Consider the following 16920-nt stretch of genomic DNA (forward strand, 5'->3'; position numbering starts at 1 on the left):
AATAAGTTAATTAAGCCCTCTCATTCTGGAAAGGTTTCTGCTTCTAGTGCTTCGTATACTATTGTTTTGCCTTATTATCCAAAAGTTAGTCATCAAGTTGCAAAGATTTTGAAGAAATTTGGTTTCGATACAGCTTTTTCTCCTGTTAATAAGATAAAATTTACAAACTTAAAGGACCCCATTGATTGCCATAGCAACTGGGGCATTTATAGCATCTCCTGCAAGTGTGGACTTGGCTACGTTGGACAGACTAAACGTGCTCTCAAGCACCGTCTGAAAGAGCACGAAAACTATGTTAAACATAAAGAACTTGCTCATTCTTCCATCGCTCAGCATTGCTGGACTTCTGGTCACTGTTTTGATTTTTCATCTGCAAAGATTATTTGTAAATGTTCTTCGGTTTATGACCTCGATTTCTGGGAAGCTTACCATATTTGGAAAAATTCTCATTCTCTTGTCAATGATTTTTCCAGCACTCCATTTTTTCATGATATTTGGAAGCAATTTCTATAATTGCCTTTCCTGTTTCTTGGGTGTCTTGCACTCTTTTTGTCTCCTGGCTTCTGATTGGTTGTCTCTTGCCTTGCTTTTGAGCCCGGAGCGTACATGCTGTTCGCTGATTGGTTGTTTGTTGTCATGTTCCTGTATTCTTATTGGTTGGCTCTCTTTGGTATAAATACCGGTGTCCACCTGTTTTTTTTTTTTTTTTGTCAGTTCTCTCGCAACTTCTGGTTGTGTTGGTGAGCTTTTTGCACTGATGAAGAGGCTCCATTGTAGCCTTGAAATAGCTATATGCTGTATTTTCTCGAATATTTTGTGCTTTATTTACGTTGTTTTTTTACCTTAATCATATTGTAGCACAAAGCTTATATGATAATTTTTCATTTAAAATAATATCAATATCAATTTAAAACGAATTAGAAGTATAGATTTTATCGTTACTTCTTATTCGTTTCAAATTGATCTTCAATTGACCTAATCTTTATCTTTTATTTAAAATCTTTTACGATTATCGGATGATGTGCAACTCTGCGGCCAATGTATCCGCAGGTCAGGGGATGCATTCGCGCACGGCTTGCGTCTACATTATCTAGCTCTGGACAGGGGTTTAATAATGTTATTTGCATTGGAACTGGGGAATTAAAAATTGTCCGCATAAGGAGGGTGTCCGTTAGGAAAGGTTTCACTGTATACCAATCAATTATAGTTCTAGTCCACCAAACATAAATAATTTTTAAAGCAGATAAAATAAATGTGCAGGAACACTGCAGACATGTGTTTTTCTGCCTCCCCTCCCCCCATTACAAGGAATGTCTTTTTCAGTGCATAACATGTAAGCTAAATAATGTAAAGACATTCAACAAAAAAATCCGACTTTTGTCGGATGCCTTTAAATCCATGAGCTCCCATTTTGTGCATTGAAAAAGGAAGTCCTTGTAACACCAAAACACATGTCTGCAGTGTTCCTGCACTGTGATTTTAACGTTGCTTTATTTCCTTTTATTTCTTAAGCAAAGGTATTTTTATATCTTTTATAACTAATTTTTGTTCGTAGCAAAAATCCATTTTTAAAATAAAAATTCCATATTTTCTATACTTACCTTTTTTGCATTATTTTTTATAAATAAGTTTTATTAACTTTGGAGACATTAAAATAAAGATTTATTCCATTGAAGCATTGCAAACTTTATTATTCTCAAAATTTAAATTTGACTTGTAAATTTTAATTGCAAGTGATTGCAGTATATAATGTTTGCTCTTTTTTCATAAATTTTAGTATCTGTCTTGGACTATATTCAATTTTTTGCAACTACTCGGTATTGGCCGAGTACCGAGTAGTTACCGAGTACTCGGTGCGTCTCTAATTAATATCAAGCAGTTTCTTTTTATATATATATAAAAAAAAATTAATGTTTTGAAACTTCCAACCTTTAAAAACTTTTTATTTCTACTTTTAAATTTTATAAATGCACTTATCATGGGCCATTAACTTCCATATCACAGGTAAACAGCTTAAAATTTACAGCTGATGTGCTTGTTTTATAAATGCTATTACATGCATTATAATTTATTTTAACACTCATTGATTTATTAACACACTTATATAAACTTCAACTGATTGAATTTTTTTTATTTTCACTTTAAAATATTTTACCATCAATTGTTTATATACATATTTACGTATGCTATTTTTATATTAAAATATTACTTGAATAGGAAAAATTTATATATTTATTTATTATTTTCAAACTTCAAATTTTTAACATCAAAACTTTCGGTTTACTGATGAAGTGAACAAAATGGACAAATGACATTTTGTCTGGGGACGGTTTTTTTCTGGGGTGGACAAAATAGGACAACCCTGATGATAATACTATATTCTTGGCACCAAATTTTTTGGCCTTGATGATTTTACCCAGAATGAATTGATAATTGCCAAAAATTTCCTTTATAATATAAGTCCTCACCATAGGTACTCGCACTTCCCATGATTTTGTTAAATAAATGCAAAAGTATTATTCAACAAATTTGTATGACAGTGCTACTTCAATAGTATTTTAATATATAGCAAAATACAGTCATCTCTCTATAACTCGAATTTGAAAGGGGTCGGACAAAGCCTTTCGAATAATTGATAGTTTGAAATATGAAAAGTCTCTACATCATTTTCAAGAGTTCGGGATCCAATAAAAACTTTGAGATAAAGGAATATTCAAGTTATCACAAATTGTCTGTAGAAAATTTTCAATTTTAAGGGCATGTATCTTAATGGCTTTACTTTCTAACTTTCAGGTAGCTCATTCTATCTAATTATGATTAAGAATAAATAATTAGGAAACTAAAAGGATTAGACTTTGCTAAGTAAAGATTAAAAATAAAAATTAAGCTTACATTAGCACCCAACATTGCTGCTTCTCTCTCAGCCTCCCTGCGCCTCTCTTCTGCCTCTTTAGCTCTTTGAATAGCTCTTTCACTTTGAATCTTAGCTAAGGCAGCTGTAAAAATCTTTCACATTAATAAGATACAAAATTCATACATTAGAAACAAACAATCAAGGTTAGTCCAAAAAACAGGACATAGTTCACAAAAGGGAGAAACTACAGAAAAAGAAGAAGTACATGGGGTTTCATTCATGACATAATGTAACTCCTGAAATGATTGGAAAAATACAATTTTGTTAATAATCATGGAAAACATTGGGTGCTCAAAAGGAAAAAAGGTTGTTAGGAAGCTTAGAACGAGCCATCTGTAAACACCTGTAAAGGCTTATTTGCTTTAAGGGTTCAAAAAAATAAAAATAATAAAAAAATAAAACAAATTGAAAATTAACATCAATACACGAACTATATTAAAACTTCTATCTACATCAACTTTGTTAACATTTCAGATTTGGTGTCACAAAATCATGAAATAGACCACATATTCCTTGTTTACCAAAGCAGCCCCCTATGCTACACACCACGTATACAAGTACATAGAAGCATGTGAAACTACAAAAATAATCTTTCAGAATAAATAGATCACACCATACATGTGTACGGAGAAATATTTTTACTAATTTGCAAATAATATCAACACACCACGGAAAAAATTAAAACTAATTGAATGTTAAATTGGCTGTTTTTTTCTTTTTTATGTTTTTTGATAGCGCACAGCTTACAGGAAGATTGAATTTTTTGAACATGTAATTTCATACTTTTAGTTGCTTAAATGAACAACTTAACAATGACATAACTGATCATACATAATCAGGGTTACCAGAAGTCCTGGATTTCAAGGGACAGCCCCGTATTTTGAAAAATTGTCCCGTGCCCCGGGGAACTTCCATAATGGTCAAAGTCCCATTTTATAGCAGATAACAATATTTTACAGAACGAGACATTATTTTAAGGGAAAAAAATTAAAGTAAAACAAAAAATTTTAATTAATGAGCAATAAGAAAATCATGTGGCAGCAAATGCAAAAATCATTTTCCTTTTCATTTGGTTTGCATGTTTTTGTTTTGGCGGCAGACCATGAGAAACCGAATGGTTGTTCCTTCTTTGCTCATTGACTCATGTTGGAAATATATCTTTGCACATGTATTGTCAATCGCAATGAAAACGATTTTTACTTTCTTCTATATCTAATATATAGAAGAAAGTATTGGATTCGTGCAAATTTTCGAATTTCGAATTTTGACGGATTCGAACGTTTTGAGGTGTGCTGAGTCCATTTCGACTATTTTTACTTTCTTCTATATCTAATATATAGAAGAAAGTATTGGATTCGTGCAAATTTTCGAATTTCGAATTTTGACGGATTCGAACGTTTTGAGGTGTGCTGAGTCCATTTCGACCATTTTTGGAAAATGTCTGTCTGTCTGTGTGTATGTGTGTGTGTATGTATGTATGTGTGTGTGTATGTATGTGTGTCACGTCTGTGTGTGACCAGTTTTTTGTGGCCGCTCTACAACAAAAACTACCGCATGAAATCCAACGAAATTTAGTACACATATGTGCCCCTATGTGAACTTGTGCCCATTAGTTTTTGGCGCGAATTCCTCCAAGGGGGGTGGAGCAATGGGACGTTTTTCGAGTTACGCGTGCTTACTATTCCTCAGGAAGTTACTGGCGGAATCAAACAAAATTTGGTCCATATGTTGGTATTAACAGGAACAGGTGCTGATTCAATTTTGGTGTCAATAACTCAAACGGGGGTTGAGCTGTAGAACGTTTTTTGTCGTCAATTGTGACTGCTGTATCTCAAGAAATAATGAACGGAATGAAAGAAAAATTTATCGGCAAGTAGCCCTTAGTGGGTATAAGAACTGATTTTAGTTTTGTGTCAACAGCTAAAAGGGGGGTAGCGCAATCACCCGTTCTTTTTTTCCATTTTGAGTGCCCTATCTCAAGAAGTAATGCTACGTTCTGGTTGAAATTTGGAATATATGTGAATCCATACGTAAACAGGCTTTGGTTCAATTTTGACTCCATTCGCTCCAAGAGGTGTTGATTTTTTTTTTGCGAATAAAAATAGCTTTATTAATGCAACAATAAGAAAGATAAATCGTAATAGATTGTCGTCTGCGTATTTCTCGTGATTTTAATTGTATGGAAATGATAGGAAATATTATCTCAATGATTTAAAATTTTTAACTGTTGCCATCTTATGTTTGTTAACAAATAAAATATTTGTAATTAATTCAAGCAAGGCTTTTTAAAATAACTTTCAATTTTCGCTCTTTGCTTTGCTTTTGCAATCATTCAGACATTGGGATAGTCGTCAAGTTTTTGCATGTGTCATTTTGTTTTTGTTGGGAATATTGCTTCCTCGTCAAGCATGGGGAGGGATCAGAAAAAGGAAAAATATAGAAGAAAGTTTCGTGATGGCCACAACATACTAGTTGGAAAATGTCTGTCTGTCTGTGTGTGTGTATGTGTCACGTCTGTGTGTGACCAGTTTTTTGTGGCCGCTCTACAGCAAAAACTACCGCATGAAATCGAACGAAATTTGGTACATATATGTGCCCCTATGTGAACTTGTGCCCATTAGTTTTTGGCGCGAATTCCTCCAAGGGGGGTGGAGCAATGGGACGTTTTTCGAGTTACGCGTGCTTGCTATTCCTCAGGAAGTTACTGGCGGAATCAAACAAAATTTGGTCCATATGTTGGTATTAACAGGAACAGGTGCTGATTCAATTTTGGTGTCAATAACTCAAATGGGGGTTGAGCTGTAGAACGTTTTTTGTCGTCAATTGTGACTGCTGTATCTCAAGAAATAATGAACGGAATGAAAGAAAAATTTATCGGCAAGTAGCCCTTAGTGGGTATAAGAACTGATTTTATTTTTGTGTCAACAGCTAAAAGGGGGGTAGCGCAATCACCCGTTCTTTTTTTCCATTTTGAGTGCCCTATCTCAAGAAGTAATGCTACGTTCTGGTTGAAATTTGGAATATATGTGAATCCATATGTAAACAGGCTTTGGTTCTATTTTGACGCCGATCGCCTCCAAGAGGTGTTGATTTTTTTTTTTTTTGCGAATAAAAATATTTTTATTAATGCAACAATAAGAAAGATAAATCGTAATAGATTGTCGTCTGCGTATTTCTCGTGATTTTAATTGTATGGAAATGATAGGAAATATTATCTCAATGATTTAAAATTTTTAACTGTTGCCATCTTATGTTTGTTAACAAATAAAATATTTGTAATTCATTCAAGCAAGGCTTTTAAAATAACTTTCAATTTTCGCTCTTTGCTTTGCTTTTGCAATAATTCAGACATTGGGATAGTCGTCAAGTTTTTGCATGTGTCATTTTGTTTTTGTTGGGAATATTGCTTCCTCGTCAAGCATGGGGAGGGATCAGAAAAAAAAAAGAAAAATATAGAAGAAAGTTTCGCGATGCCCACAACATACTAGTTATACTTTGTCAGGCGATATTTTATGAGGTTTACTCTTTGTTGCGAATGAATTTTTCAGATTGTCTCAAAAATATCCCCCACCCCCCTAAGCCTGTCCCATATTTGCTGTTCTTAATTCTGGCAACCCAGCACATAATAATGAACTACAAGAAATGAACAAACATATATTTGTAGTTTCAGTAATAAGATCAATAAACCTACCTAAATCTAATCTGGTTTTGAGGACATCACAGCTGAAAATCAAGTACTTTGTTTTCAAAAATAGAGTAAAATACTAAGTGACTGAAATTACCTTGAATCCACATTTGTTACCAACCTTCAGTAACAACAAGAAACTTGAAAAGCGTTTTTGAAAGTTTATTATTACCAAGAAAATTGTACCAACAATCATTACCAAGAAAATTGTGATTGTTACCAACAATCATTTTAACCAAGTAAATTTAACCCAAATAACATTTCAGAACGTGTTCCAGTAAAAACAGAGGATCTAGAAATGGAATGATTCAAAATATCTTTGTCCTGAAATCCATTGCAGCAGATGAGAATCTCAGGAGAATTGTGTAGAGAAACAAATTTATATTTTTGTAAAGTGCAACAGATAAACTAAAATTGTTTTTGAGTTCCACCTCTCTACTTGTGTGAATCATAATTTTCGTCCATAAATATTATAAAATCTAAGTAAAGACCATGGCTTACAGATGATCATCTTAAAGAATGCTTACACTTAGAAATATCACCTTGCTCTTAGCAATAGCAAATGAAACACAATTACAAAATTCATATTAATTTTGAAATTTATATTTTTTAAACTTTGTAGATTTTATGGGTATTTTTTGTTTTTATCTATTTTGCAGAAGAATGTTTAAAGAGAGTTTTGAAATCTCTTTTTTAATACATTATGTGTATGTAGTATTCAGTATGTGCCCGTATTTTAGAATGTGCTCCTAAATATAAAAAGGTTGGAAATCCCTGATCTACACTACGATGACAAATGTAGAGCGTTTTGAAGCCAAAAATTTTAAATCTTATTACGGATGCAAAAAAAAAAAAAGACTTTTTCCACAGATAGATATGTTGTTAAAAGAGAAAAGCTTGAAAAGCAAAAATCTGATGATGTAAAACAAGAAGTTCTGTCTAGAACTAAATGAGCCTACTTTCCCGTATACCAATATCGACTTTTTAGTATCTGATCAGTATTCTCAAATTTAGCTAAAATCGTAAATTATTTCAAATATATTTTTTAATATTTTAAGCTGATTTTGAGAAATAAAGTATGCCTCATTCATCTAAAAAATTAGATACGTAAAAAATAAATAAAAGAACAAATAAAATAGCAGCACCTTTTAACAAAGCAGCTAAATACATTTTTTCCCATCAAAAAAAAAAAAAAAAAAAAGGAAAAAAAAATCTTCAACCGCTTTCAAAAAAACAAAATAATAATAATTCAAGTTAAAAGCTCATTAAAATAATCATATAAAAAAAATAATTTGTTTTCCCTCTGTTGCCAAAAAAATTTTTAAGAATGAAGTAATGTACTTTCAAAAATAAATAAAAACTAGTATGTTGTGGCCATCACGAAACTTTCTTCTATATTTTTCCTTTTTCTGATCCCTCCCCATGCTTGACGAGGAAGCAATATTCCTACCAAAAACAAAATTACACATGCAAAAACTTGACGATCATCCCAATGTCTCAATTATTGTAAAAACAAAACAAAGAGCGAAAATTGAAAGTTACTTTAAAAGCCTTACTTGAATTAATTACAAATATTTTATTTATTAACAAACATAAGATGGCAACAGTTAAAAATTTTAAATCATTGAGATAATATTTCCGATCATTTCCATACAATTAAAATCACGAGAAATACGCAGACGACAATCTATTACGATTTATCTTTCTTATTGTTGCATTAATAAAACTATTTTTATTCGCAAAAAAAAAAAAAAAAAAAATCAACACCTCTTGGAGCGATTGGCGTCCAAATTGAACTGAAGTCTGTCTACATATGGATTCACATATATTCCAAATTTCAACCAGAACGCAGCATTACTTCTTGAGATAGGGCACTCACAATGGAAAAAAAGAACGGGCGATTGCGCTCCCCCCTTTTTAGCTGTTGACACCAAAATAAAATCAGCTCTTATACCCACTAAGGGCTACTTGTCAAAAATTTTTTGTTTGATTCCGTTCGTTATTTCTTGAGATACAGCAGTCACAATTGACGACAAAAAACGTTCTATAGCTCAACCCCCCTTTGAGTTATTGACACCAAAATTGAATCAGCATCTGCTCCTGTTAATGGCAACATATGGACCAAATTTTGTTTGATTCCGCCAGTTACTTCCTGAGGAATAGCAAGCACGCGTAACTCAAAAAACCTCCCATTGCTCCACCCCCCTTGGAGGAATTCGCGCCAAAAACTAATGGGCACAAGTTCACATACGGGCACATATGTGTACCAAATTTCGTTCGATTTCATGCGGTAGTTTTTGCTGTAGAGCGGCCACAAAAAACTGGTCACACACAGACGTGACACACATACATACACACACACATACATACACACACACATACATACATACACACACACACACACAGACAGACAGACATTTTCCAAAAATAGTCGAAATGAACTCAGCACACCTCAAAACGTTCGAATCCGTCAAAATTCGAAATTTGAAAATTTGCACGAATCCAATACTTTCTTCTGTATATTAGATATAGAAGAAAGTAACAATAAAATGTCAACTTAAAGAAATAATTTTCATTGTCCAAAAAAAAAAACATCTGTGCATATCTTTATGTAGAAACATAAAGGACTCCGAATTTCTCCGCCAAAAACTGAATACATAAATTAAAACTTAAGCTTGAAAATAAAATCAAAACATATTTAAAACAATTATTTCACAGTAAAAACCATGGCTGTGGAGTCAGAGTCGGAGCCCATCTGATTTTGGGGCTTAAGAGTTGGATTCGAGAGCCGAAAGTTTTAAATTCAAAGACTTGGAGTTGGAATCGGTCATTTCCCCAAAAAAGTCCGCAAGTCTGCCAATATTTGCAGAGACGGAGTAGAACTTATTATTTGATACAGGAGTCGGAGTCACATTCGAATTTCCAAGAGTCGGAGTCAGCCATTTTTCCTCCGTTCATAAATTTTTGCCAAAGCTACAAATTCATATTCAAAGTCTGGAAGTCGGAGTCCGAGTAATCTTCGGGCACAGGAGTTGGAGTCGGAAGCACCAAAATTATCGGAGTCTGAGTTGGGAGTAGGTCGTCAAGAGCTATTTCCAACAAAGTTTGTTTGAAGTAAATCCGCCTTTAAGTTCGGAATCTATAATGACTTTCAGTTTCCCCGTAGGCGCTAATGTTAAGAGATTTGAACTGTTCAAAACTGAACGAAAACTTGTTCAAATCAAAAAGATATTTTTGATACATGTTTTTCATCAAAAGCTTTTCCCTACAAAGTTTTGCTTGGAGCCACTTCACCTCTAAGTTCAAGATTTATTTTTGCCTTGGATTTCCCCGTAGGCGCTAATGTTGTTTATTTGAAGTGTTTAAAATTGAACGAAAAATTGTTCAAATCAAAAAATGAATTATGGGAATGAGATGTCCTCGGCGAGATCTTTCTAACAAAAAAAATTTGTTTGAATCGGACTATTCATTAAAAAGTTATTAGGGGGCGGACAGACAGACCGACAGACAGACATTTTTCACCATCTCAATAATACCCTACTTTCAAGTTTTTAATTTTTCAATATTTATCTATTTTTGACTTTTTTTTTTTTTTTTTGGTTTTTTGTGATATTTTTAAGAAGCATTAAGCCTTCTTTCAGGCTTTTTTCTTCTTTCTCTGACTTTTACTGGGAAAGTAGGTTAAAAAGCAGGAAAAGACACAAAAAAGAAAAAAAAATAGAGAATGGAAACAAACAATCAATTTGAGTATCTCTGCCATATAAGCAAGTCTCTTTTCATGATTTTGGTCTCAAATTTATTTGTTGAAAATCAGTACATCAGCCTAACTATGAAGCAGAATTAGCAAATCCGCGAAAGAATCTCATGCCTATTTTCCTCACACATGCAAACAATAAAATTCCTTTATACTTCAATGAAATAATACATAATATCATGACTTTGAATAGAAATTCCAAATTTACCATTTTCAATTTCTAAGTATGACTTTTTATTTCCTTTAGCACTGTTGGTCAACTTTTCAGTTAAATCCATCTGCCGAGTAATTTCTTCCTTTATATCTTCTATGACCCGATACAAATCATATTCCAAGTCTGATGAATCTAGGACTTCAAGGAGCTCTTGAAGTTGAAGCTTGGTAGTGTAGTAATATGCACCATCATCACCCTCCCTGGGAATGATAAATAATATCTCATCAAAATATTTTCATATCATAATTTGGCATTCAAACTTCTTGCAGATAAACAAGACTCCAATTAGAATCAATGGACCCATTTGGAAATCAAAAACTCTGATCATTGGAGTTTTATGGAAAACTGGCATATTTTAATTAATTAATGTGTGTATATAAACATGAAATATCCAACGATTTGTAACAGAGATACAAAGCAGAAAACGTTGGATATTTCCAGTTATTTTTAGGCACAAAGGTATTTATTTATTTATTATTAATGTATGCATGTTGAAAATGTGAGAAAAAACTTTTAATAATAATAAAAAAGAGCTTTTAATCAATCAAATAGGACGATAACACTTTTCATGTGAAGCATATCTACAAGCATGGGTGGATGCAGAATATCATTTTAGGAACAAAACTATGGTTTTGGGTACGAAAAATTTCTGAAATTGCTTGGGTGTAGAGATGTAAAATGCTCGGGTATTTATTTTTAGGGGTAATTATCCAGGGTATATATATTTTTGCACAGATATTTATTTCAAAAATTTATATTCAACTAAAATACTTTTCTGTATGTATTCCACTATGTGTATATATATAACCAACCATATACAAAACAATAATTTTTTTGCCCAAAAAATTGTATTTTCATCACATATTTAAAGAATTATTGTGTGAAACAACGTAGCAATCTAATATGATATTCACATTAAATGTGTTGGAGATGCCTAATCAATGTTGATAGCCAAAATTTCAGACATAAAAAGTCATTCTACAAAAAGTAAAAAGCTTAACTGATTACAAAAAAAAAGCAAACATCAAATTTTTAATGTCCTAGTCTTTTATAACCCAGTAATATGTCCCTGCATAAAACCAAAATGTAACAAAATGTCAGTCAATTTATTGCTACTATTTATTTACCTATATCTTTTGTAGAAATTTCCTCCAAACCTAGTTCAAGTGTTCAGGCGTATTCTGCATCTCATGTATATATGTATGTGTGTGTATATATATACGGTTGGCTCTCTGTTTGATGACTTTCAAGGGACCACAAAAAATCGTCCTTAAACAGAATGAACAGAATGCTTTTAACACTATAGAAGGCCATCTGGGACCATGAAAGCCGTCATTAAATAGAGAAAGTGGTTTAATAGAGCGTCGTTAAACAGAGAGCCAACTGTATATATATGGGCAGTTCACAAAAGTTGGGAGCAAGCACAGACCTAAACTTTGAAGCTTTAACACCAAATAACTTTCATTTTAATTAAATCTAAAATTTTTGAATTAAATTATAATACTGTATGGAGACAAAAATTGACATAGATTATGGAAAAAATGCTCTTCAAATATCCTTCAAAAAATAGTTTCTCTGCTAAAAGGCACATTTTTGGACATTCAAAAAGTTAACTGAACAACTGAACCATCCAAAAAAAAAAAAAAAATTTTTTATAATTTTTTCTATACGTTTCAAAAAAAAAATAAGAGCATGAATCTCAAACTGAATAATTTTTTGATAATATTTTCCACAAATTACAAAAGTAAAGACATATTATTTATTTTGTAAACGATTTTAGAAAAAAAAGGAAGTTGGAAATGTATGTCCAAAAGTTACGATCTGAACAATGCTATTATTTGAAAACTAAATATATGACTTATATGTTTTAAAGGTATTTTTTGATCCTCAAAATCAATTTTTAATTATTTTAAAGTGTTTTGATATGTTTTTATGCAGTACCTTTGAAGCAAAATCATTTTTCTTAAACATATATGTGAGATGTCCAAATTGCGTTACAATCTAGACACCGATAATTCTGTCCTATTATTCAATACTAGTGGTACCTGCACGGCTTTGCCCGTAATAGAAAAATTAAAAGGTCTTTTGGTTTGCCTGTATATTTACAAATAAATGTATGGTGAATTTTCTCGCCAATTGGCTTGTACCCATGCTACAGTTCCAGGTTATGAAATTTCGTATCTCATCAACCTGGCTTGTGCCCATGTTGCGGTTCCACGTCAGACCCTCCCCCAGGATTGGGCGGGAGGGCGCCGCGCCCAACTTGCCCTTTGATTCTTAGAACGTGCCCAACTTGCCGTTTTATAGGTAAAACGGCGCCCTGATTGCCTTTTTGTTCATGAACTGGCATCCTTTGGATTTAAGATTTTTACTAGAAAAAGGAAGGAGCCAGTGTCCGTTTCCGTTGTTTTCCTACAATGACTTTCTTCTAAGTGAAAACAGCTGACATCCGCCAATCCCCCTCACCTCCCAACTAGGATTGCCATTAAGCTGACTATTTGAAAAGCATGCCTTCCATTATCAGTTACCACAAGGGATAAAAAGCGGTCTACTGGGCATTGTAGAGACTTAACAATGTTCTTCTAAGGACCTTTCACTTTTGGGAACACTACTGATAAGCCACTGATGAATTCCCAGAATCACTTCCTTGCTCCTTGCCTCAGGCTTTGTATCACCCTTTATTTAATAATGGAGGGCTGTAGCAAAGAATACTGGCTGTCATCCTTTCTCCTTATCGCTTCGTGACAAGAAAAGTGTTTCTTTGTCCAATTGACATGTATGTTAAGAAAATTCTTCTCTTCCAGCCAGATAAACATTAAGTTAGCCCTGCATTTTATAATCTTTCAATCAAATTCATATTTTTAATAGTGCTTTTCCATTTTCAATTAGAATTAAGTTGGTGCAGTGGAGCGCCACAAATCAATCGACCTGAAATCCACCATCTTCCAAAATCCGCGCCATTTTTTTTTCTGTGCTGCGAATTTAATCTTTTTTTTAAATTTTATTTCAGTTTAAAATAATCAAAATCACTATTATTTGCTGAAACAGCTGTTTTAGCGGATAATATGTTGTTTTATTATTATGCATTATACGCACACCGATAATTTTTTGGTCCGAAAAATATGTTTGTATTTTTGCTTAGTTTACTTCATATTGAGTACTACTCAAAAAATAATAAGAAATATCGAAAACTAAACGCAGATGCTAAAAGATGCTGCAGATTAACAGCAAAACGCTAACATTTCGCGTGACACGTGGCATTAAAAGAAACTCAAAAATACGACAAAAATACAAAGAATACAAAGCATTTAAAAGTCAAATGTGGATGATTTTGGACAGTTCAAATGAAAACAAATGACTTTTAACTATTGAAAATAAATAGTAAGTGCTTTCAAACCGGTGCTGTTTATTGGTTTTTGTTTCCTTATGGTGGTTACTCCAAGAGCAATTATTACTTTTGGATTTAGAAGTCTTTTAAGTTACAGCTAGTAACAGCTGAAAGAATTAGTTTTCCGCCCCCCCCCCCCTTTATAGTTCATTCTTTTTTTTTTTTTTTTATAATTTAGAAACCAAAACTAGAATATATATATATAAGTAGAATGTCCAAATTTTCAGATCATAATTATTTGTTTTACTTATCTGCTTTCAAAACATTATTTAGCCACAAGCAGAAACTTTTACTTCATATATTCATTGTTTAGATATAAGTAAATCAATTGTTTTACTTAAACAAGCCAATCTTGCTTAATGAAATTGTTACCAAATGTTTGTGACATCTCAAAGTACTTTGTGGTAACTAATGTAAGTCTAATTCATGTTCAAGTGTGTCATTGGGGAAAGTTATTATGTACATAATTCATCAAAATCGTAAGAGAAACTTGAGTTAAGCTGTTAGATTTGCATCAATTACCACTCACATGCTCTCAAAACCAGCCTTAGCAAAATTTTGTACTGTTTTCTCTCCTTTTTTTTCTTTCCTTTTTCTTGCAGATGCTAAAAATCCTATGAATTTTAGTTGCTTTCTTTTTTTGACCCCCCCCCCCCCACTTCCCCAATTTTTAGTCCCAATCGCCTCCTTTGAAAATGATTATAAACTATTCAAATGTCCTAGGAAGTAATTCATAAATGTTTTGAAGCTTTTATTGTTGCGACAGTAAGACATTTGAACCCAGGAATAACAGTAATATCCTACGACTATATCCACTGATGCCTTGAAGCTATGATTAACATGCCTTTTAGTTTTGAAAAAGTGCCCTTATCTCCAAAAAATTGCCCTTTTTTGAAAAACAGCACCCTGCCCCTTTTTTAATCCTGGGGGAAGCTCTGTCCACGTTATGATAATTTCGTAATTTACTCGTCCATCTTACAATAATTTTGTTCTTAAAATTGGAATAGAAAAAGAACCACATCGAATTTTCGAAAAATAGCTTTGAGGTGCACACCCCCATGCTACAAACTAACTTTGTGCCAAATTTCATGAAAATCGGGCGAACGGTCTAGGCGCTATGTGTGTCACAGAGATAATGACAGACAAACAGAGAGACTTTCAGCTTTATTATTAGTAAAGGTTATAAATGATCTTCTGTCTTGTAATCTTAATAAAAAAGGCTATTATAATGTTAGTTTCTTTAATCCATTGGTATTTTGCACAATTAATACCTAATGCGTTTAACATTACATAAATAACAGCAGAAATACAAGTTTCGATCGTAACGAATGCATTTAAGTAAACAAAACGGTGGCAAATATCACCAAGCAAACCCAGATTGGTGACGACTCACAGCGTACAATAAGCAAAGGATTACCAGAGGGGAATTCCGTTCTTCGCCAACAGCATCGGTTTTGGTGACAATCACCTGCGCTGGCAAAATATTTTTTTTTTTTGATTCTACAAAATCATAACAAAATTTTATTATTTTAAGACCAATACATAAGGTCACTCATGTATCTCATAAATCCTCTATTTTTCATTGCAGAATTTAAAAACAGATAAAGTTTTCATTTGAAAAAAGTTCAAAAACTGAAACTTTCATTATGATGATGTCCAAAATCTGGTACCTACAGACTGATCACTAAATTTGCTATTTATTAATTGTTTATAAATACCTGCTGTCTTTTTTAGTTTATATATAATGTTCTACATATCCATACTATGCAATAAAACCAGAATTAATCTCAAATTTCAAAATTTTAAAAATTGCTCAGAATTAACATTTTTGCTCCCACCTTTTGAGAACTACCCATATATATATATATATATATATATATATATATATATATATATACAGTGAAGCACCGTTTATATGTTTCTGAAGGGACTGTATGAAAAAAGCGTACAAATGAAAAAAACATATAGCAGGATACATTAATATGTATTAAACTCTGCAGGGATCAAATTAAAAAACGTATAAAAGAGAAACGTATAAATGATGCTTCACTGTATATATATATGCGCGATTCAATAAAAAATGTCCTGTGTGTAATGTTAAGTTTTTTTCTTTTATTCAAGTAACTATTAATTAAATATGGGATTAACTGTTATGCTTTGATAGTATATTAAAGCATGTATTATTCCTATTATTCCCCAACAGCAATGAGGAAAAGCTAGGGAAAAAAAAAACTTAGCATTACGCATAGGACATTTTTATATGAAACACGAATTAAAAATACTATTCAAATATTTTTGTCATTTCTTTGTTTTCAACCATATTAGTCACTAATTCTATAAATTCCATATCTGTCCAGCTAATTTTTTCTGGCTTTCTCCCTTCTCAATTAATTTTCATATTTCATACTTTTTATTAATCTCAAGTTCAGTTAACTTTCTTTTTGAAGCCTTTCTACATAAAACTAGTGTTCACTCTAGAAAAAAAAAAGGGCAGGGTGCTGGTCTTTAAAAGGGGCACTATTTATTATAAAAAGGGCACTATTTTAATGTGATCTTCCCCCATCCAAGACCAATGACGCACCTCTCAAAAAGTACTGAGCCCCCCCCCCCCAAAAAAAAAGAAAAATAGCATCTTAAAACACCTTGCGAAAATTTTATCCATTCCTCTGTACCATGAGCAACCCCCCCCCCCCCGAGGGGCATGCACAGCGGGGACGGGGGAGAAGGGACACTTGTTGAGGCCGGGCCTGATCCTGAAGGGGGTCCAATATTTTTTAAACTAGGTGTGAAATATAGAGGCAAACAACATGGAGGGGACCCGGAAAAGTCATTTGTGATGGGCCCTAAAATTTCTGTGCACACCCCTGCCCCCCCCCCCCCCCCATCGCCACCATTGACTTCAGTATTGAATTACATTTCTTCTAGAAAATGCACTTGTCTTAAGGGTTAAATTGCCCCCCCCCCA

The 16920-nt window shown here is 32.9% G+C and overlaps 1 protein-coding gene across 1 annotated transcript in view; it reads right to left on the minus strand.

Annotated features, from left to right (window-relative positions):
- Positions 1–2798: 2798 nt before the first annotated feature.
- Positions 2799–16920, minus strand: part of LOC129234472 (nucleosome-remodeling factor subunit NURF301-like) — a 61245-nt gene continuing 47123 nt past the window's right edge. The window contains exons 3-5 of the mRNA XM_054868477.1: positions 10562–10767; positions 2893–2996; positions 2799–2807 (exon numbers count right to left, since the gene is read on the minus strand). Coding sequence (XP_054724452.1) covers positions 2799–2807; positions 2893–2996; positions 10562–10767 — 319 coding nt within the window. The remainder of the gene's footprint in view (positions 2808–2892; positions 2997–10561; positions 10768–16920) is intronic.

This window comes from Uloborus diversus, chromosome 1, assembly GCF_026930045.1.
Source record: "Uloborus diversus isolate 005 chromosome 1, Udiv.v.3.1, whole genome shotgun sequence".
Lineage (NCBI taxonomy): Eukaryota > Metazoa > Arthropoda > Arachnida > Araneae > Uloboridae > Uloborus > Uloborus diversus.